The sequence below is a fragment of the Curcuma longa genome, unplaced genomic scaffold (assembly GCF_044706935.1).
Source record: "Curcuma longa cultivar G26 ecotype Majalengka, Jawa Barat unplaced genomic scaffold, ITB_CL_G26_1.1 contig_18626, whole genome shotgun sequence".
Lineage (NCBI taxonomy): Eukaryota > Viridiplantae > Streptophyta > Magnoliopsida > Zingiberales > Zingiberaceae > Curcuma > Curcuma longa.
Genome location: NW_027430861.1, coordinates 36,461 through 58,499, shown reverse-complemented (window position 1 = coordinate 58,499; position 22,039 = coordinate 36,461). Strand labels below are relative to the sequence as shown.

Genomic DNA, 22,039 nt, shown 5'->3' with positions numbered 1-22,039 from the left:
GAGCTAACTGCGAAATATGCCAGGGGTATTTTGCTATATATGCCGGGGACAAGCATGACTGCTTCTTCGATTCCATTGTAGCGTACTCCCGTCTTTGACTTCCTCAAGCTCGAACCTTCGCGACCTCCGATCTCCACTTGGTTGACGTTCCCGCGAATTCCCATCTGCTCTCCCATTCTCTTGCTGAGTTTCTTCCTCGCTGCGCGTCTTCCGCCATTTGAATTGGTTCCGGATTCGATCCGGTGGAAGTAATCTGCGCGCGCGCGCGCGCGCCCTTGGAATCGAGAGGGAGAGGATGAGTTTCCAGGATTTGGAATCAGGGAGGCCGCTCATCGTGCGGCGGCAGGATCCGACGCAGGCGGTTGCGGCCGGGCTGTTCCAGATTACGACTTCCGTCCGCAACTTCGAGCGCTTGGTCAGCACGATCGGCACCCCCAAGGACACTCCCGACCTCCGGGAGAAGCTGTGAGTGTCGTTTCTCCGCGGAATGCTGGTTTGGGTGGTTACGAGAACGGTTTAGGGCTAAGTTTCCGATTTCGCTGAAAATATTTTCGGTAAAATGTTTTCCGAATGTTTTGGTGCGGTGTGGCCGTAAAATCCCTTTTGGTCGATAAATTTTTTTTTTTGAAAAATGAGTTCAGAGAGCCAAATGGATCGATTGAAACTCTGTTCAATCGGCAGGAGCAGATTGATTGAGCCAGATAAACTGGTTGAGTCGGCTGGACTCTGTAGCATTATCTAAAAGTTTTTTTTGTATATAAATAAGTTTTTATTCAGTATCAAATGGAGCCTAATTATGAAGATTATTTTCACTCCCTGCTTTGCTGATTTATGGAGATTGTTAAGTTTGTATTTACTCTAACTGGCCTATTGCTGGATTTGCTTGGGTGGAAACTGGAAAGATAGGAGGGGAAAGGGATGGAGAAGGCGAGGGGAAGTCTCACAAAATTGCACATTGAGCATGAACCACTCATGTCCATTTTTGTGTCACTTTCCCTCCCGTCTGTTTCCCCTCTGATTTCTATCTTTCTGCCCATGTAAAACATTGGCTTGTGTTTACTTAGAGGAGAGGAAGCAAGGGAAAATTGTAGTTTAAATGAAGAGAAAGAAAAGAATTGAATTACCTTATATTCACTCTGTTTCATGTTGCTTGTTTAGTTGGATTGAACTAAATAAATGAAATAATATTACTAACTTCATTTTTTTTTCATTTTTGGCGAAAATAAAATAGAAAATTGGAAGTGATCAAATCCTTTTCCCTCTAATTTTCTCCAAGTAATCAAAAGAAATTAATGACTTTATTTGTTCTCGTCTCTTTTTCATCCTACTTCCATCCTAGTAAATACAATATCTAAGAATTTCTTTGGTAGGTTTTTCAACCTATCTTTGTCAGTGTGTAAACTTACTGCTTCTAGGGAATCCCTTACCCTACGCTTGTTTGTCAACTTTTTTTTTTCTTGTATACATGAGTAATTCTCTTCTAGTGGAGCCAATTAAGTATATTGCCAACTGTTGTATTCTTTTTTTTTTTTTTTTTCCCTTTCAGGCACAATGCAAGATTACATATCGGACAGTTAGTTAAAGATGCTTCTACCAAACTTAAACAAGCTACTGAAACAGATCATCTTTCTGAAGCTAGTGTAAGTAAATAGTACTTGAGTTTAATATCTATTGAAGTTCGCATATGCTTTGATTGTATTGCTTTGGTTGGATGTTTCTATCTTCTTCAGTGTGCAACATTCAGGTGAACTGTGGAGGTAGTCTTTGCTGGAATTTCAGTTTTAAGAAGCATACCATGCAGACATTTATGCCTTTGAATTTTGTCGTAGTTGTATACTGTTATTTTTTTTTCTTGAAGCATTTTCAATAATTGACTCACAGTTCTCATTAATACATTCACCATATTATGATAAAATTTTAGAAGTCACAATAATTACACTCAATAAGTGCTTGAGACAAATTAATTTATTAATTTGGCCATATGCTCCAGCCTATCTCCAATGGATCATAAAAACCTACTTAACCTATTCAATGTATAATTGTGTGTTCAGACTATCTTAAATTATTAGCATTTATATTTATTTCTATACCAATGTACCATATGATGAGTCTTTAATAGGAGGCCCACATATTTTTTTTCCTAAGTACTCTCTCTAAGATCTTTCTCTCATAATAAAGATGAAAAAAAATAAAAAAAACCCATTATATTATGCATGGTTCTTGACTAGTTTATGCTTGCAAGCTGATTTCCTGCTCATAATGCAATCTTGTCATATCACCATCTTGTAGACTTCCTATGTCAAGAATTTGTAGAAGGTGGCTTGTGCAACACGTACAATGCAATTAACCTCAAATGTAAAGTGAGATTACTTGGTTTCTCATTGTACAAATGCTCCTCCACTATTAGACTTTAGCAAAAGGTGGAATTTCTCATACGATCAACCCCACAATCATCTATGAGGAAAATTGAGAAGCTGCAGCTGATCCCTTCGGGGCCTACATACTCCTCCACTATTAGAGATTTGATGGGAAGTGGATAGACTGCATGACTTGATCAAAGCTTTTATTTATGATTCTGAACTCTGGGCTATGCTTTATATCCATTACCACTGGAAACGTCATGGAGATTCAACATGCATGAATTCATATATTAGAATCCTGACTATTATGATTACATGACCATCAATCTTTCTCATTTAACTAATAATCAATTCTTTCTTATTTCTGTCATGACATTTTCCTTAAGCACTGTGATAAATTGCAGACAAGCAAAAGGATAACTGATGCAAAACTTGCCAAGGACTTCCAAAACATTTTGAAGGAGTACCAGAAACTTCAAAGGCTTGCAGCTGAGAGAGAAACTGCATTTGCTCCATTGGTTCCCCAAGCTGTTCTTCCATCAAGGCAGGCTGTTGTATTCAATTTGTGCACTTGAGTTTGCATTGAATTTCTGCATGTGTTTTACTTGCATTTTACATCTCAGCTGCATTAATAGAAGCATCTGTGTTACGCTTTCCATCATTATTTGCTTTTGTTTTGTTTGTGGAATGGCTTTTGTGGATTTTAGTAGTTATGTGTATTTTATTTGGTGCAAAATCCTGAGTGAAGGTTGGTTTTGTCGGATTAGAAACTTCTTATTTATAAAGGGCTCTGCTAGTTCAGCTCAGTAGCTATCCCCTCTTTTCTTTGTTCACTTAGTACTTTTTAACTGTATTCTCCTCAAGGATTTTTAGCATTATTAGGGTTAGAACCTGAGTTTTAAACCTTGTGGACTGTCTCTACATGGAAAGATTAAGTAATCAATAGTTATTTAAAAAACATACAATATATACATCTGGTAAACAATAAAAGAGTTATTGGACAGATTTTGTGGTGTTACAATCTTGCAAACTTAAGTTCTGAAAAGGAGTTAATTGGTATCGAGACCTAGGGCCCCACTTGCCTTTATTATGGTACTTGCCACATGTCACCAAAAGATTGAGCTGTATATCAGGTTTAGGTCCTTGCTTCACAAATGATATTGTTTTCATCAGACCTGATACAAGAACTGAATCATCAAATTTAACTTGAGCTGAATCACGTAGCCAAAATGCACAAGTTAAAAATTAATCATAATACACCTGTCTAAGCCTATTTCTTTGATGTTGATTGGGATGCTATATTCTTCCCTTAAAGCTTGACAACCTTGTTTGGTTGCTATCCAAGTCACATGTTAAAATCATTCTTAATAGACGGCTTTTCAGTCTCATTCTAATGGTGGTTCCACCTTCTATGAGTAGCTCTTTGGATCCTCTATTGTACTATAGGGCTGCCTGGTGCACAAAGCTCTTGCCAGTGCGGGGTCCCGAGGAAGGGTTGAACCACATTGGATCTATTGTATGTAGCCTTACCTTGCATTTTGCAAGAGGTTGTTTGCCCGTGACTTGAACCCGTGAAGGGTCTTAAGGTCACATGACATCAACTTTACATGTTGCGCCAAGGCTCCCCTTCATCCTCTATTGTACTATATCTCCTTTAAATCATTTTGTCAAGGCCCAAGTTAAAACCTTGAATTTATACTTTAAAAAGAGTAGTATTCACCAATAAAGATTTAGTCATTACCATATATTCTTCAAAGGCACCACAAAATGGATGTGAATTTTGTAATATTGTCTTTGGGATATTACAACTTGTGCTAAATAATATTTGCAACTTACAATAGATGAATAAGAAAAGTGATGTATGATGATCTAAACTCGTCAATTTTTATGCCCTAATGAGCATAATCATTTAGTTTTATTTTACTCCTATGCCCTTATATTAATTAACTTGTATTCTCTACACAATTTGTGCAGATATGATTCTATGGGTGAGCCTGATAATACTTCTAATAAACCTCTTGAGCATGCTCTACTTTTGGAGTCCAAAAGGTGACTAATCTCTGTCTTAATTGAATTGTAATTTGATGTGTGGCATAAAATATATATTTAAGTTGTATGTGGAATATCCATAATCAATACTCCCAATCTTGTATTGTAAGTGCAATTCTTTCTCCCAAGTTCAACCTTCTACCGTAGTTTTACAGACAAGCATGTCTATCTTAGCTTGTGAGCTCATCCTGTATGGGCCTTGATTTTGTTGCTCTAGTTATTTGGATAAATAAATTAGGTCATGAAAATATATCATTACAGTTCTTTGGTCCTTTGCATGGCCATGAATGTCAAAAGATAGTTTAGCTCTGGCAAGTCCATAACATAGAGAAATTTCATTAATCTTATTACCTTATTATTTGAGTTCATCAATCTTATTACTTTACTATTTGAGTAGGTGAAAGGATGTAAATATACAATCTTCTCTCTTTAATTTCATTCACTTATTGATAATAGTAAAAAACTGAAATTTTTTTTGGACCTAGTGTTGGCCAATACCTTATTAGCCTTTATGATATTAATCAATCAAAAATTGGCCATTTTAAATCATGGTTTTGGTCTTTCTTCAATATTTTCCTTCATACACAAATTCTTACTTTCGGTATTGGTTTGTTTCTTGCTACTTGTTTGGTGCCAATTTCTTATAGCTTGCTTGGGGTTCATTCCATCTTCTGTTTAGTCATACATTTAAGACTTCAAAACATTTTGGATCTGCAGACAAGAGGTGCTTTTGTTGGACAATGAGATCGTCTTCAACGAGGCAATCATAGAGGAGAGAGAACAGGCCATCCAAGATATTCAACAGCAGATTGGTGAAGTGAATGAAATCTTCAAAGACCTTGCTGTGCTGGTTCATGATCAAGGAGTTCTAATTGGTAAGACATCTCCACTTTGCGAGTAATCTTCATCTGCCTTTTATCTGTTTGACTCACTCCGATTCTGTGCAGATGACATTAGCTCCCACATTGAGAACTCTCATGCAGCCACTGCTGAGGGGACAACCCAACTTAAAAAGGCATCCAAAACCCAGAAGTCAAATTCATCCCTGGTAAGTTCACTTTTCGGCCTTGTCTTTCTTTTTTTGTTTGTACATCTGTACATCTGTTCTTATCCAGTTCTTCGGTTTATGCAGATGTGCCTGCTTTTGGTGATTTTTGGGATTATCCTTCTCATTGTGGTCATAGTTGTTGCGACATAATCCAATGGCTCACTTCAACATGGTCAATTTCTGCTGCAACGAAGTCCAAACCGGTCAGTTTCTCTGTTAAATATTTGACAAACAAGTTGCAACTTCAAGGCTGTTCTATGCTTCTCTCAAGCTGTTGTTAAGAATGTGATCTGAATCTTTGTCCTTAAACGGACTTCAGATTCTTCTTTCTCCCACTTCTTTCAACTGTTTGATTCTTGGTTTATCCACCAGATCGTTTATAAATAAATTTCATTTCTTATCTTGGGGATCCTTGACATTTTTCTTTAAATTCTTGTACTATTAACTGCTGCTTCAACACGAGTAATGTAGCATCACTCAACTCACCAAAGAGGAAAACATTGGTTAAATTGCATATCAAACTGAGAATCGACCCAGGCATGCTAACTAAGAATTGAAAATCAGGTATAGAAAAATTAACTCATGTTAATATATATCTAATTTTTAGAACCTAAAGAATAAATATAGATAAAAATAAGCAGAATTTACAAATCATACTTAGCACAATTATTAAACCCTACACTGGAGCAGTCAGAATAAAGGTACTTGACCTTCTACCCTTCTGGATTTCCTTGTTCATGAGCTCTATCTCAGCTTTGATAGTCATGGGCTCTGTGCTCCGATTGATCTCTAGCCAGCTCTCCCTTGAGCGATTGAAGCTTTTGGGCGAGCTTATGAAAATTGGACTGCACCTGAGCCATATTGGCTTGCATCCTCTCGATCAAATGCACCTCCACCTTTGCCTTGCATGAACACTTGTGACTTCATGGACCTAAACATCTGCCTTGGCCTCGGACTGCACGGCAGAGTTCGTGGCAATGCAGATCTTGTGTTGGGATGCGTCGAGGTCACAATGAGACAAAATCAACTAATTTTTGTAAAACCAGCCGGTTTTACCAGTTGGACAAAAATTGACCAGTCGAATTATATATATATTTTCAGTTTGGTTGCACTTCTGTTCCAATCACAGAACTAGACCAGACCCAAGGGTTAAAAACTCTTCGCTTTTAGGCTAAGGGAAACTTTTGAAGCATGCTTAAATATCAAAAGATGGCTCGCTTAAGTACTTTCGTATTTTGGATTTGATTGGGCTCCTTAAACAGATCTAATCCATAGTGCTATTTGTGAGTCTTAGAAGGTAAGAATCACTGAGATCAAATCACAACATATCATGTGGCATAAAGAAAGGCACTTGGAACTAGTAGCCACAATAGGATGCACAGAGTGTTTCAGCTAGATGGATTTTGTCAACTTGGAGGCTTATGAAAAGCAATACAAATGACATCAAATATCATACAAGGAACTAACCTGTTATCGTTCTTTTTTTTATGGAACATCAGAGAGCTATATAGTTTCCTAAACCTGCTCGTTACGGTTTCTACATCCTCTGGGATTGCGATACTAGATCATCTGATGTTTTTTGCTTTTGATGAAACAAAACTTGTTAATATTTTGTCGAGTTGGATGTGACTTGTGAAGTTAACCCCTGCTAGTAGGGGAGAGTGCTCCTCCTTATCTTCTTCATGGAAGCAACACAACCACCAAAGCCCATTAGTCTCGAAAGGATCCTCTCTTTAGATTGTTTACTTTCTGAGCAGATATTCAGTGTTACTTTGTGTATTTCTTGTCGCCATGGGACCTAACTACAATCGATCGCCGATTTGATATTTGTTTGTCAACTGTATAATACTTTTGTTTTATTGCTAGAGATTGGAATTGGTTCTTTTTCAAAGTCAAAAGGCAGCCCTACAAAGGCTATCTTAGACCATTCCATCACAGAGAAAGAGAAGTCACATTCCTGAGGTCAAGCAGCTCTTCTTGGCTTTCCTGAAAGTTCACGAGAAATCTTCGAAAGGGATCTTCTTCCGCAAATTCAGTAAGCATTAAGGTACCTTGTTGGCCTCTATGATTGTGTGGTAATAATATCTCTACTTGGATTACCCGTTAGAGCGCCAATCTTTGAATTGACAAGGAATAAATTTCATTGCTCATCTATTAGACCAACAAAAGGTAATGAGTTAGAGTTGTATTCCAAAGTAGCTTGAGATCTTCATTAGATTTCGTATCGATGTTGCCCTTGTTGATGTATGTAAGGGAGGAGGTGAAGAGGCATCTATGGTCGGTCGAGTTCTTCGTCAATGCCAACCAAGGGTTTGAATACTTGCTACTATATGACAATATTGTCAATGAAATCCTAACAGACTCAGGTGAGTGATAAACCAAAACACATGGTGATTTCGAGTTCCGGCAATATCGAAATGAAATCATTCACTATGGCTGGCAAAGACAATAGTACTCATCGGCAGTGTCCTCTTTCATGAAGGGGCCATGTGTAGCATATTTCCTTGCTTTGCATCTTTGTCATCTGCACGAATGGAGAACGACTGGACAATGATATCTGAACCTTTTGTGGCTCCATTATTCATCATGTTTCAAAATCAGCCAAAAGCCGGATTGTGGTTTTCGGTCGAACCGATCAATTTTCTCCCTATGTTCCCTACTGCTGCACAGAATCTGAACAGACTCCAACAAACTGTATGTTCGTCCTGAGACTCGAGAACCAGGTATCGAATCTCGGTGGCATAGTCGGGTTTGATTCGGTCCGGGTTTTAGAGCATTTGTGAATGAACACAAAAGAGTGTACATACAAGCTGTGGATGGCTGGAGGGAGGCCCTACAAACATGTCCTGATGCAATTTAATGGGATCAGGGAATCTGGTAAAAGCCAGAGAGAACAAACTCAAATTGGTGCTGGCTGATGGCAACCTTTCAAGGGGTCTCTGGTCATCGCTCAGTGAGAATTATTCCCAGGCTCTGAGGTGGCCTTGTCAGCCTCTCTGCAACCTCTGTTCCCTAACCTGGTGCTCCTCGAAAACGTCCAACGTTTTCAAACCCCGATCCGATGATTCTAAGGTTGGGTGGGTCAACTTTTTGGTTCGCGGCTTTCCGGTTGAACCAACTGAGGCTCGGTAGTCGCTGAGATCTCTATAAATTCAATCAAGTCCTAGACTATAGTATTTTGCTCATGTTTGGAATTTGTCACCCTAGTGGTCTCACATGATCGGTGTCACAATCATCTATGAGAAGGTAAATCGAAAAGTTACAGTTGGCCACGATAAAAAAAATATTATCTCAACGGTGTCACGATCATCTGTGAGAAGGTAAATCGAAAAGTTACAGTTGACCACGATAAAAAAGAATATTATTTCAACATCGTCAAAATTCGATTTTAGTCCACTTCAACAAATCATGCTTCTTTGACTAAAGGTTGACTTTGCAAATGAGAATAAGCCACATAATGAATCGTTAATATTGCCGATAGACGTCACATAAAACACTACATGTACTTTCTTTTATCAAGAGAAAAGAAGTCCCCGGGGTAATGGTGCAACGGTAGGACATCCGGGCTGTGACCTAGGGAATGTCCGCGGTTCGATCTTCAGTTACGGCGTATTTGCAAAAATTATCTTCCAAATGGGGAATGCAATCAAAGAATGTTAGATATCTGGATTGGCCGTCGTATGCGTATAAAAATTTACCCTGGTGGTCGGTGGGAAACTTCAACTAAATAGTTTAAATATTAGGGATTGAGTCCATGAGACTGATTGGGATTTATCATTTTTTTTATTTTAAATAATATTTTTTAACCTAAAACTAAGTGGTTATCAATATAATAAATGTAGATGTGTTTTGATTTGATGTATTATAATATTGTGATTCAATTTGAATTTAAAATTTTTGGCTCAAGTTATGTTTATAGAATAGTTTTAGGTTCTAATATTTCATAATAGTTCTAGGCTCTACTATTTCGCATCAAGTTATGTTTATCAAAGAGAAAAGAAGTTTCTCGATTGCCTCTTCACAGACGATCGTGAGGTTTTGATTTGATGTATTATAATATTGTGATTCAATTTGAATTAAAAATTTTTGCTCAAGTTATGTTTATCGAATAGTTCTAGGTTCTAATATTTATAATAGTTCTAGGCTCTACTATTTCGCATCAAGTTATGTTTATCAAAGAGAAAAGAAGTTTCTCGATTGCCTCTTCACAGATGATCGTAAGATTGATCGTGTGGAACCGTTGGAGTCAAGAACAGATCCAAAAATTAGAGTTTGGGTGGGCTTGAACTTAATATGATATATTATATATTATTATAAAAATATAATAAATTAAAATATATAATAAAAAAATTACATTAGATTATACTATTCAACTGAATAACTATAAGAATGAAATGAAAAAAATAAAAGTCTTTCCTTCTTTTTCGACAGTTTCGACTAATTCCCACGATAAGAAAAAGGTAAAACAAAAATGGCTCTTGTTGAAGAGAAAAGAAAAATAACTAAGTTATGATTAAAAAGGAAAAAATAAAGAGAAAGAAAGAGAAAGTCAATGCGTTGAGACTTGGGCGTGAGGCAGTGTAAGCCAAGAGCTACGTAGGTGGAAGAGAATAAAAAGAAAAGGGGAGACAAAATAATTTTTTTTTAAATTCTTTAACTTATTTTAAATCGATTCATTTAATTCAATTAAACTTGGTTCGATCATAATTTAACCAAAATAGATCAAATCAATTCGGTTTGAATCAACATATTCCTTATATTTGCACCTACTCGATGAATTTTGTCTTATCCCAATCCGATTTTAAATTAACACATTCACTTTGTGTTGGATGATTTAGTTTATTTATTTATTTATTTTATAAAAAAATTAATACTTAATAAAATTTATATAGGTAATGATAATTTAGAAATTTAGGGTGGGTTATAGTCCAGGACTGGCCTAATGTGGCTCCGTCCTTGGTTGAAGTGTCGGATTTCATCTTTTGTAGAAGAAAAAACAAAAGAAGCGAGGCTAAAGAGGCCAAAAAGAGAAGAAAAAAAATATATTTTTATATTATGAGAAAAAGAAGAGAAATGAACATTTTGTATTTTTATTAATTATGTCTTCTCTCCAAGTAAACAGAGAGAAAGAAAGTTAAGAAGCTTAAGCCTTAAAACTTTTGCTTTCGTACAAAAGAGATCTTCTTATGTGAGAGTAAACAAGCCCTAAAAGCTATTGGTGCTATTAGTGCGAATATCCCGCAGAGAACAGAAAATGCGGATGATCATGTTTCTTTCCGCCGCAAAATCAAAAATCGTAGCCCAACAATCAACGGCCCAGTGACTCCGATCAGAATGATATCACCACGTGTCGCAATCCTCTTCTTCCTCTTCTCTATAAATCTGGCCTGTGATTCCTTCGCCGCAGCGTCCGCTTCCAGGCTGTGATCCATCGTCTCGGCCGCCTCTGGTTCGCTTGGTGCAGGTCGGGAACGCTTGGCGTCCTGCGAGGCGGACGAACGAGACGGATCCCGCCTTGCACCAACTGAATCGGAGACGGACGGCGAGCTTCTTCTTCGGATCGCTCCATTACAAGGTCATTTCGAGCCTCTTTCTTCATTATTCCATTGGATTTACGGTGCCTAAGTGTTTGCCGAGATACTCTCTTCCGAACTAGGGCTTCTGCTTTTTCGTTCTTAAATTTAGGTTTTTATGGAGTAAAGTTAGTCCTATTGATCTCTTGTTGCTTATGTCTTCTTCTTCTTGGATTTTAACGAGTGTCTAAAATCCAATCTTTTAGGAAATTGTTTGGATTCTTTACAGTACTCATGGTTCTAACCAGAGTAGATCTATGTAGCGTTTGATTCCAGGAAATCCGAATCAGAACGAAAAGTTCGTTATAGTGCTTGATTTTTTTTTTGTAAAATTTTGAATTATAATCATGATTAAAATTGTGTATCCTTTCATGGTGTATTGTTAGAGATACTAAAAAAAAGTATCTTGGTATATACATTTTCAAATTTTATCCGTAGTTTGATTATTATCTACTGTGAATTCAAGTTCCGCTCAGAAAAATCTAGTTGTGATAATATCACTCTTGAACATTAAAATTTACTTTGTTCAATTATAATTTTTTTGGTGATTAATATGTGACTATTGGATTTCTTTTTTACCATGTTGTTTAATCTTATTCTAAATCTTTGTAAATAGCACAAATTATATCTCTACGTTTCAGTTGTTTCAAAATTTTACTTTAATGAATATTTCACTTTATTGTAAGAACTTCTAAACAAAACCGATACTGACAATTCTTGTATATGGTGATTTCCAAGTAGTTGTAAGAAATAAAATTGTATGAGATCATTCCACTTCAAAATGCACATGTTTCTCAATCCATTTATAGTACTTAGACTGTGATGCTCGCTTTCTTAAAGAATTATAGTTGCTTATGTGAAGTTCATTAGATTGACTGGTGGTGGAGTTACACCTAAAGCCACAGTTCTCTTTTTGCCATTAAGCTAGAAAGGTTTGAACATTCTAATTTTATAGTACTCATTTCTCATTAATGTATTTTGGGGAATAAATAGCAGTTGGTTGAATATCTTGGGTACTTGGATGGAAGATACCATCAATCTCTGGTCTTTCATGTAAAGGTGAGTAGTTATACTGAAAAGATCTCCTTATGTTGTATAAAAAAACAAGATAAAACTAGTTTGCTTTCAAAGAATGCAATCGTTATCTATCTTAATATTAGGCTTTGTAGTGGAAATGGTAACAAATCGAAGATTCTTTTGAACAATCACAACCCTAGACAAGCTAGAAGAGCAAGGTGACTAAAATGGAAGCTGCAAGCTGACGATATGAACTCTTTGATCATCAAGAACAATGTATTCATTAACTCAGAGGAAAGATAATGTTCTGATATGCTTCTGAATCTCAACTATAGATAAGTTTTATGTGATAATTTAAAAGAGCTCTACTCTTAGTGCATCAGTCTCTTCTCAGTCAGAAATTCCCTATTTTTGTTCATTGAAAAAAATGGATTTACGTGTGATTACACTTGAATTAGTTAAATTGTAATGGAATCTGTCTTGGCCTTTGTTTTGACAAGTTTGTATAGTTGATGCTATTTACTTATTGCAACTCTTGTTTTTCTTTTCTTGTTAAATGATAAAAACAGTTATGGATGGACTCCCATTTAGCAAAACTTTTTTTTCCTCCATGAACTATATTATTCTCGTATTTGTGATACCATTTGTTAAACATGAATCACTGGTAATGTTCTAAAGAAACCATGTGATCAGAGAAGACATTGTTATTATGCCATTCCCATTGGTTTGCCCTTGAAGAACAAACCAAATAGCAGCATTATGAGTGTTTCAATTTAAGAAAGCAATTTTCAGCAGCAATCTGAATATAATTAGCAGCTTCACTATGATCATCTGAAACAGAGCAGCCGCAATACAATGAGTAGTGTTCTTAAGTAAGTCATTGTCATGTCTCACCTGATGTTTTGAATAGAACATTTTTTTTTCTTTTTTTATCCCAGGGCATAACTGAGTTAGTTACGATAGAATAGAATTGCAGAAGAGAGCAAGGGGTTCGAATCTCGGTTGACAATACTCTGTCTGTAGCTTTTTGATTTATCTTCTCACATATGGTCGTGAACCGATTGTGTGGGGCCATTGGCCCATTGGGGTGGCGGATTTTACTTTTTTTGCAGAAGAAAAGAATAGAACAAAATTTTATATTTAACATTTGAAGGTCAGTTATTGGGAAAAATAATTATTGATTTCTTATAATTTATCTTTGAGCAAAAATAAAAAAGGGTGCTCTTTTTATTGAAATCGTTCATTTTTTTATTTATTATCAAAATAATATTCATTAGTATTTTATATTTTGAATAGCTATAACTTTATAGTTATAACTAGTATGATTTCATAATTATTTTATAATGTTGATCAGAATTAAAATATCTATAATGTAATAATTATTAAAGTTTGTGTATTTTTATTATCAAAAATTTTAAATTAAAATTTATAATTAATTGTGTAATATTTAAGTGTCAATTTGTTTATGCTTTTTATTTTTAAAATAGCTTTAACTTCAATCCCTATGGAGTTTAATTGATTATTAACGTAATAACATTCGATTTATATATTTATTTATTCTCTCCTTTAAAACCCACCGCGGTCGCTCGCACTCCTCGTCACTGTTCCGATCTCGCCGCCGCCGCCGCCGCCGCCGCCGCCGCCGCCGCCGCCGCCGCCGCCGCCGCCGCCGCCGCCGCCGCCGCCGCCGGTGGCCCGACTCCGTCTTCCGCTCGCACGCCTCTCCGTCAGATCAGTCCTTATCTTGTTCCTCCGATTTCGCAGGTCAGTCTTCCCTCCTACACCCGCAAGCCTCTCTCACCCACAGCATCTAGATTCCGGAGTTCAGCCGCTACAGCCTCGGTCCTCTTCTCTCCGATTTCGTAGTTCTTCTTCTTCTTCTTCAATTCCATCGCAGAAGGATTAAGTGATAAAATGTCTTTGTCTTGTATTTATTTTCTATTTTACGAGTATGTATATTCATTATCCTCCGATCTCGCAAGCTGGTCCTCCTTCTGCGGGCTTGTCTCTCTATCGCTCGAGCAGCTACAGTCTCGGCCCTCTTTTCTATTACGATGCAGTTCTTCAATTGTAGGATAATATTTTATGAATTTTTTAGATCAACTTTCTTGATTTAGATGCTTGGAGGTCCGGATACAAAATAGATTAGAATTTTTATACGGAAGAATTAAAAGGTATAGGCAGTGTTGTCGTGAAAGTTAGTAAAGTTATGATCCCTAGCAACCATTTTTAACTTGAGCTATGTTTATCCTCTCCCTTTTTTCTTTTGTTTCATTATTTTTGGTTTTTCTTGCTGTATTTAGTCGAGTTCCCTATTTGTTTAGGTAATCTCAATTTTTCAACCTGCCATTTCAGGGTTTCAAGTAACCGACAGGTAACCATTTTAATAAGCTGGTGTAGTGAAACAGTCTTTTGCAAACTAGTTGGATATTTAATGGGCTAGCCATCCGGTTAATTAAAGCAGATTAGGCTTGGGTATTAAGCGAAGATGCAAATACTCCACTGTTAGGTTTGAGTATTCAAGCGTGGAGAAATCTACAACCCAGAGTATACCCAATTCCACCCTATTAATTCCCACAAATTCATATGGATTTGCTATTGCTTTCTTTGTTCTATCTCATTTTTTCCCATATGATCCAACAAAATGGACAAAATCTAAGCAGCCATGGTCGATCCCACTCCGGCAATTCAGATTGAAATTAACTGAGTTTTCTAACTATTAAAAACTTGAGATGTTTTTTAATAACACAATATGCAATAATTTTTTATGCATGTTTTATTGCTATTCTTGACCTAATTACTTGATCTTCTCTCTACTTCAACCAATTTTGATAATTATTATCTTTTTGTTTTCATTTTTTTGCTCATGTAGATATGGGTAGATATCGGAAAGTTTAGTTATATCACTACTGTTTAGTTATCTTCTCTCTACTTGATATTTTTTTGTTTAATTATATTTGTTTGTCCCTACTTGGAAAAATCCTGGTTCTGCCACTACTGTTGTCACATGGAAGTTTAGTGTTGTATCAGGTTCATGTTAAAAATTTGAGCAACAATGTGTATTTCTCTATCAATTAAGATTTTGGGGGACATCATTTGCTATAGGGCACTCATGGTGGCTCTCTTCAGCGCTCCATCTACATTACAAATTCTTCCTAAAAGGCCCTTATTGGTTCCCTCAACTAGCTTTCAAAAGAAATCCATCCATGGCATCACTCCCTCGGCCATTATCTATATCTACACTCAACTCCACTCAAAAGAAATCTTCCAGTGTATTTGCCTTGCTACTTTCTACTGATGATAGCCACCGTGATGATATTCTTCGTGCTGCCAATTCTATGCTCTCAAATTGCCTCTCCGAGACCCATCTTGATCAAACTGTTCCTGGACTTATCTCCAAGACCAGAGGCAAGGTGCAAAGCACTTGGTATATTTCTCATTTTTGCCTTTACAATGTCCTATCCTTTATCTTAATTGAGGTTGTTTAAGTTTGCAGGCGAGGGATGTTTATGATGCAGGAGACCATCTTGTACTTGTTACCACTGATCGACAGAGTGCATTTGATCGAGTTCTTGCCTCAATCCCCTTCAAAGGCCAGGTTTTCCTCTTTTCTATATCAGTTCTTATTTACTAGATGTAAAAAGTTTCCCTTTTTTGTTGTTTTATGAGAGTCTTGGGCCTCTATAATTTACTATTTAGCTGTAAATTTATGAGGATTATTCATTATTTGTTTGATGGAGCAAGATACACATTTTCTATAATTTTAAAGTATGGAGTTTATCAAGAATCTCTTTTTTACACAATGGTTCTGTCGAAATGATCAGTTAACTTTTTTATAACAATCATAGTGTTGTAAGCAAATTGAGCCAAGCTGATGTCCTTGTTACCTATGTTCAGAGTTTTCTCAAGCTTGTTTATTAAAAGTATATTTTACATATGCATATACAGAAGAATCTAATGTATGTATAATCTTATGTATTAGATTTTTATACTTTGTATAAATGAGTTAAATAAATAAGACCATAAAACGAGTACTAAATAAGCTTGTCAGCATGTCTATTTATAAACTGTTCACGAGATTTCTTAATTAATATTAATGAGCTGATCATACAACTTTAAAACTTGTTTTTTTTTTCAAGCATAAAAATATATTTAAGCTTATGCTTTCCCTTTTTTCTTTCTCTATACAGAACGAACATTAATAAGCTCTACCAAACGGTGTGTTAAGTTTGTTCACAAATGTTTGTTTCCTTCATAACTATAACAAGCTTGTTAGCTTAATAATGCTTTTCCTTGGCTACGGTTTTTTAAAGAACGAACTAACTAGAAATAAATAAAAGATATGTGGTTGTCTCTTGTTAACTAATTTAGGTAGTGCTACTTTGTTCAACAACGCTCCTTGTTCATTGGTATATGCAAACGAAGGTTTTATCAAGGTGCTTGAACACCAAAAAAGGATAAATAAAATGAATAGTTGTAGTTTGTTAACTTAAAGATGTTACAAGTTGATTGATTTTTTTCCTGATTAAATCATGCATAATTCAGTGTTTTGTCATAGACATTGGTCAAAAAATTATTGAATTTAGCAATTATCTTTATCACTACGTTTAGTAATTATTCATATGACATGCCATGGCGTCTTCATATTCAGGTTCTTAATGAGACAAGTCTATGGTGGTTTAATAAGACTCAACATATTACTCCAAACGCTTTGGTTTCTGCTCCAGATAGAAATGTGACAATTGCAAAGAAATGCTCAGTGTTCCCAGTTGAATTTGTTGGTAATACTTTGCCTTTTAACCAATTCAATTTCCACTATTGCTCAAGTTTTTCTTTGCTCTTTCATGTATTTTTCACATGCTATGTTATTTCTGTCAATGTTCTGGTACATTCTTGCAGTAAGAGGTAACTGGTAGCACTGATACAGCCCTGTGGACAGTTTATGACAACGGGATTAGGAATTATTGTGGCAATGCACTTCCTGAAGGTAAGTTTGTTGTTGCATCTATTTGTGTTTTGTAGCTATTTATGTAAAGTTTGTGACCCTTTAATATTGCAGGACTGGTAAAGAATCAGAAGCTATCTGCAAACATACTTACTCCAACAACTAAAGCTGCAGATCATGATGTTCCTGTGTCACCTGATGAGGTTTAGCAGTTTAGCCTAATTGATTTTATTTTGATAACATGAACTGCTTTTCTTTCCAGTGAATACAAGTTGATTTGATTTCTTAAAACAAAACCCACCCAAGTGACTCTGTCCTAGAACCTTCATTTGCAATCCCTTGCACATTAACTGACTCGCAATTTTTTTTCTAGTTTATACTCAATTTTCTCATCATGTATAAATATTAGATGGTTTTCTTGAACTAACTAAACTCAACATTATTTATCATGATAATTTCTTGTGCTTGAAGGAAAACATAATAGTATTCTAAACAAGTATATCTTGAAGAAACTAGTAGATTTTATTTGTTCGAATAATCTCTACATCTAGCAAGAAATTAGGTTTCTTATTTTTCTGTCTTGAGTCATTCGTATTTGTTGGATTATTATTCAAAGTTTACACCATCAGCTTAGTTTTCATCTTAAAATTTATTTAATCGGTGAGAATAAACTCCCATGAAGTAATGCTACATTAAACATTGAAATGATGCTTCAGAAAGTGCAACATTTTTGTATCAATTTTTCTTTTTTTAAATTTGAGTTAGTTGATTATGCAAATTCCTCTTTCGGTGTCAAATATGATGCCCAAGTGAAGTACAACTGGTGTTTTCTCTCTCTTTGTTTAATATCTCATGCCCTTATTAGTTATTTTCAGATTCTTCAATTGGGTTTAATGACAAAAGACGAATTAAATGAAGTAAGCAACAAAGCATTGGCCTTATTTGGTTATGGACAGGTAGATGTCTTCCTAATCATCTGCTTTTGTTATGATGTGTTTGAAGCTATACTCCGGCTCTGCTTCATCACAAACTTTCATGTGCGCCTCAACATGAACTTTTCCTTTCCTTGTCTCCAAGTTGTTCTAGTTCATGTTATTGAAGTTTTAGAATTACTTATGATTTGGAAGTGTTAAACTAATCTTCTATTAATGTCTAAGACTTGCGGTGTTACTTTTCGTACAACTATCAGGAAAAAGATGACTATTAATTCTGTCTTTGTTACTGCAGCAAGTAGCATCAGATAATGGCCTGATACTAGTTGACACTAAGTATGAATTTGGAAATATTTTCATTTTAACAATGTTGAGGTTGCATCAAATCATACAGGTGCACACCCCTGATTCAAGCAGATATTGGATTGCTAATTCTTACGAGGAGCGATTTAACGCTGGCCTTGAACCTGAAAATGTCGACAAGGTGTATGTAGATGCAATTTTTTCCATCTATATTTGTGCATTCCACAATTAATGTTACAGACATTTTACTGATGATCTGTTTTTCATCGTCGTCTCGTACCTCTTAGGAGTTCCTAAGATTGTGGTTCAAAGAACATTGCAATCCATATGACGATGAGGTATATCTGTCTGTATATGTGATATTATTTAAACTGTTCTTTTATCAATTTTGTTTCCTCATTACTTCAAATTTGTAGGTTCTTCCCGAGGCTCCTACGAACCTTGTTTGCGAACTTGCATGGCGGTAAATCTTGTTTTTCCCAACTAATTATTATATGAACTACACTACATCAGCCTATCTTATGGATCTATTCAAACAAGAACATCTAAATCCATATCACATATTACGGACTTGTTATGTTGTCCTTCATAAACAAAAGCTTGCTAAGAGAAGGAACTCTCATATGAATTTAAGGTACATCTTCCTCTTCGAAGCAATCACAAATTGCAAGTTTCAATTGCCTGTTTCAGAGGTAGGCTGCTACAAACTTGAGCTTCATCTCTGTTGGTTCAAGGAACTGACATATTGTAACTTCTTTTGCCCGTTTGCAGGAACCGATACACGACAGGATATCCAGGAATGTATCGAGTGCACTCTCGTCTTTACAACAAACATAGAGACTGACTGACTGTATCAAGGTAAAAGGATGTTTGATGATAAAATATTTTCATTGATAGAGTATGACCAGTAAAGTAGAGAAGAACATATGACAGAAAACCTATAGAAGAGAAAAATCCCTAGCCTGTAATATTCCTTATTGTCTGTAACCTATAAGATTAGTCCACTCAAACACATAGGCATCTTTTTCATGACCTTTCTATAGACATCACAAAGAACAAACTCTCTCTCTCTCTCTTGTGATTGCTGATGGAATTCAAAATTCATACACATGAAAAGGAAGAAAACAAAAACAGAGACCGAGTTTGATGTTTTCCAACAGCTAGAGATCTTCTTGAATGAACTTGTTCAGCAGGGTAGTGAGCAGCGCATCCCTCTTCTCCGCCCGGCTCTCCTCCCTCATCCTCCTCTGCTCCTCCCTCTCCCTCCACGCCTGCTCCAGCATCAGCCTTTCCCTCTCCAGCTTCTCCATCGACTGCCGCCACTCGAGCTCGAACACCCGCCGCTCCTTCGCCCGCCGCTCCACCATCTCGTACCACTGCGCCTCCATCTGCTGCTGCTGCTGCAAGAACTCCTGCAGCAGCTCCTGGACGCTGCCGGCCACAGCTTTCCCTCGCCGCTGCTGCTGCTGCTGTTCCTGCTGCTGCTGGGGGTCGGCCTTCTTCTTCCTGCTCTTGGGCATGCGCTGCTGCTGCTGCTGCTGTAGCTCGTAGTCGCTGTTGTTGTCGTCCTCGTCTTCGGAACCGGATTCTTCGGAAGATCGGATGCTGCTGGGCCGCTTGAGCTTCTTCTTCGATTGGGCAGAACCTGATTCCGATTCCAGGAGAAGGCGCTGCATGTTCTTTTCCCGTTCCACGAACACAGCGCTCAGCTCGTCGAAGAAAGGGCATTGCCTTCCGGTATCAGGATCAGCTGTCTCCTTACCCTGACGAATCGAATCCATACAATTCAAAGCATTTGAGATCATCCATGAAAGATCAAACAAATCAATCTCACATGAATGCTTATTTTGATCAGATTCAGAGCCAACTCTTGGATAGAGATTGACGAGAAAGGGGGGAAAGGGAGAATGGTGGAAAGGAAGGAGGCGAGAGACCTTGTACCGATTGACGAGGTTCTTCCACTTGCACTTGCACTGGTCCGGCGTCCGGCGATAGCCGCGCTCCCTCATCCGGGCCGCCACCGCCTCCCACAGCGTCCTGTTCCGCCGCGCCAACGAGGGGTCGCGCTCCAGGTCGGCTCTGATCGCGATGAGATCCCTCGTCTCCTGCTGTCCCCATTGCGGCACCCGCTCCTCCTTCCCCCTCTGCGGCAGCGACGTCCCCCCGCCGCCGCTCGCGAAAACCATCTCCGCCGCTGACGGAGGGGTCATCTGGATCGGGATTCCAGCCAGCATCGCCATCCGCTCGCTGAGTGACTCCCCGTCCCCGCTACCGCCGCCGCCGCCGAACATCATCGTCTTCGTGAGCTCGCCAAAACCCTAATCGCTCGATTCGCCACTCCTCTTCCGTCGGAGAGATTCAAGAAGAGCTGAGACGAGGTCGGAAAAGGGAACCTTTTCTAGTCTTTATATCTGGAATTGGCTGTCGCCTGTCGGGAACCAGACCCAAGTCAGTGACTTGTGCTATAAGATTTCAATTAATCACACTATTTATTTCCATTTTTTACAAAAATTTGTTTTTTTTGCAGATTGGCCCTTGATAAATACTTTAATTCCAAATCTACTAAACTCTTCTGATGAAATCCACCACTTTAGCAGTCCTACAGAGGATTTGAACCCTTGCTCTTTTCTACAACTCTACTACATCGTAACCAACTTAGCTGTACTCCGGAGGCCAAAAAAAAATCTACTAAATTCGAGTCCTAGGCAGTGACTTCGGAAATTAATAAATTGTAAATTCTATTTTTCGAGGCAGTTTAAAACTATCAAAAGACTTCATATATTGTGAAAAAATGCATTAAAGAAATTGATTTCGCAACTAGACCCCGAATGTGAGATTTATTAGCTCGATTGAGAACCGAATTTGCATTTTTGAAAAACTTAGGGCATGATTTAATAAATTGTTGAAGCTTTTTAAAAAAAATATTTTCAAATCTAATTACCTTGTTAATGATTTAAACCATTATTAGTAAATTAATTTTGTTTTGTAATAAGGTTAATGTTTTTGCTAACGATGTATATTTTCTTTAAAGACCAACAAGTATATTTTATTTTCTTATCCACCAACAACATATAAAAATGTGTGGTGGCATTGGTGGTGAGGTGTCCCGACGGAGAACACAAAGTTTGAAACAAAGAAAATTGAAGGGCGCAAAAGAATATGTTCCCACGAACAAGTCAAAAAGCATGGGGACAAGATTAAAAGCACTAAATAATATTCAAAATATTGTGCTTTTTTTTTTGCAATATTTATTGTTTTTCCTTGTAAGAAATATTTGTTGTAAAACTCAAGACGCGAACTCGAAATCAAGCCAAATGATGGTCTCGAGCATAGTTTACATAATAATCATTATTCTATGAAAAATTGATTTGGGATCAAGATGGAAGGGATCGAGATCCAATTAGATAATGCGATCATATAAAATAATTTTTAAAATTTTATGATATATAATTAATGATGAAAAAAATATATGTATAAAGATCATTTATATATACATATATTCAATCATCAATACCCGATATCTCAAATAATATTATTACTTATTTAAATTTAAATTAATTAAGAATTTAACTATCATAACATTAGATAATATTTATATTTTCATACAATTAAATTAAAAATATAAAACTTTATTAATATAATAATAATAATCGCATTCAATTTTAAAAATATTCTTTTGACTCAATTTAAAGCCCAACAAAACGGTTAATGTAGAGGACGCTAGTAGTGAATCCTTTGATTCAAATATGATCGTCGAAAATAATCTTCTAAAGATCCATTGATTCCGTATAATAACAGACAATAAACATTCA

The 22,039-nt window shown here is 36.7% G+C and overlaps 2 protein-coding genes, 1 long non-coding RNA gene and 1 pseudogene across 4 annotated transcripts; 3 read left to right on the top strand and 1 right to left on the bottom strand.

Moving 5' to 3' along the window:
• Window positions 1-76: 76 nt before the first annotated feature.
• Window positions 77-7,699, top strand: LOC141816897 (syntaxin-22-like). Of its 2 annotated transcripts, XR_012600756.1 has the most exons (8): window positions 77-465; window positions 1,547-1,640; window positions 2,765-2,904; window positions 4,335-4,409; window positions 5,127-5,284; window positions 5,357-5,457; window positions 5,542-5,660; window positions 7,324-7,699. XR_012600756.1 is itself a non-coding variant. In XM_074704621.1 (7 exons), the coding sequence occupies exons 1-7, from the start codon at window positions 296-298 to the stop codon at window positions 5,605-5,607; spliced, it is 804 nt and encodes a 267-aa protein (XP_074560722.1). In that variant the 5' UTR covers window positions 77-295; the 3' UTR covers window positions 5,608-5,857. The 2 variants fall into 2 exon arrangements, 1 of the variants encoding a protein (XP_074560722.1); XM_074704621.1 differs by lacking the exon at window positions 7,324-7,699 and having other exon boundaries at window positions 5,542-5,857.
• Window positions 7,700-10,884: 3,185 nt separating this feature from the next.
• Window positions 10,885-12,481, top strand: LOC141816899 (uncharacterized). The gene is made up of 3 exons (XR_012600757.1): window positions 10,885-11,032; window positions 12,027-12,089; window positions 12,191-12,481. It is a non-coding gene; the product is annotated as an uncharacterized LOC141816899 (long non-coding RNA).
• A 2,678-nt stretch (window positions 12,482-15,159) lies between these two features.
• On the top strand, window positions 15,160-19,484 carry LOC141816900 (phosphoribosylaminoimidazole-succinocarboxamide synthase, chloroplastic-like; annotated as a pseudogene).
• LOC141816901 (trihelix transcription factor GT-3b-like) lies at window positions 19,152-20,584 on the bottom strand. Its single transcript, XM_074704623.1, has 2 exons — window positions 20,162-20,584; window positions 19,152-19,990 (listed from the first exon to the last, which is right to left on the bottom strand). The coding sequence occupies exons 1-2, from the start codon at window positions 20,519-20,521 to the stop codon at window positions 19,388-19,390; spliced, it is 963 nt and encodes a 320-aa protein (XP_074560724.1). The 5' UTR covers window positions 20,522-20,584; the 3' UTR covers window positions 19,152-19,387.
• Between the last annotated feature and the right edge of the window lie 1,455 nt (window positions 20,585-22,039).

What these genes read in the sequence shown, in the direction of transcription:
- LOC141816897 (XM_074704621.1), top strand. Translation starts at nt 296, where the DNA reads ATGAGTTTCCAGGATTTGGAATCAGGGAGGCCGCTCATCGTGCGGCGG. An exon ending in CCCGACCTCCGGGAGAAGCT is followed by an intron (nt 466 to 1,546) that starts GTGAGTGTCGTT and finishes TTTCCCTTTCAG; the next exon opens with GCACAATGCAAGATTACATA. An exon ending in ATCATCTTTCTGAAGCTAGT is followed by an intron (nt 1,641 to 2,764) that starts GTAAGTAAATAG and finishes GATAAATTGCAG; the next exon opens with ACAAGCAAAAGGATAACTGA.
- LOC141816901 (XM_074704623.1), bottom strand. Translation starts at nt 20,521, where the DNA reads ATGATGTTCGGCGGCGGCGGCGGTAGCGGGGACGGGGAGTCACTCAGC. An exon ending in ACCTCGTCAATCGGTACAAG is followed by an intron (nt 19,991 to 20,161) that starts GTCTCTCGCCTC and finishes TCGATTCGTCAG; the next exon opens with GGTAAGGAGACAGCTGATCC.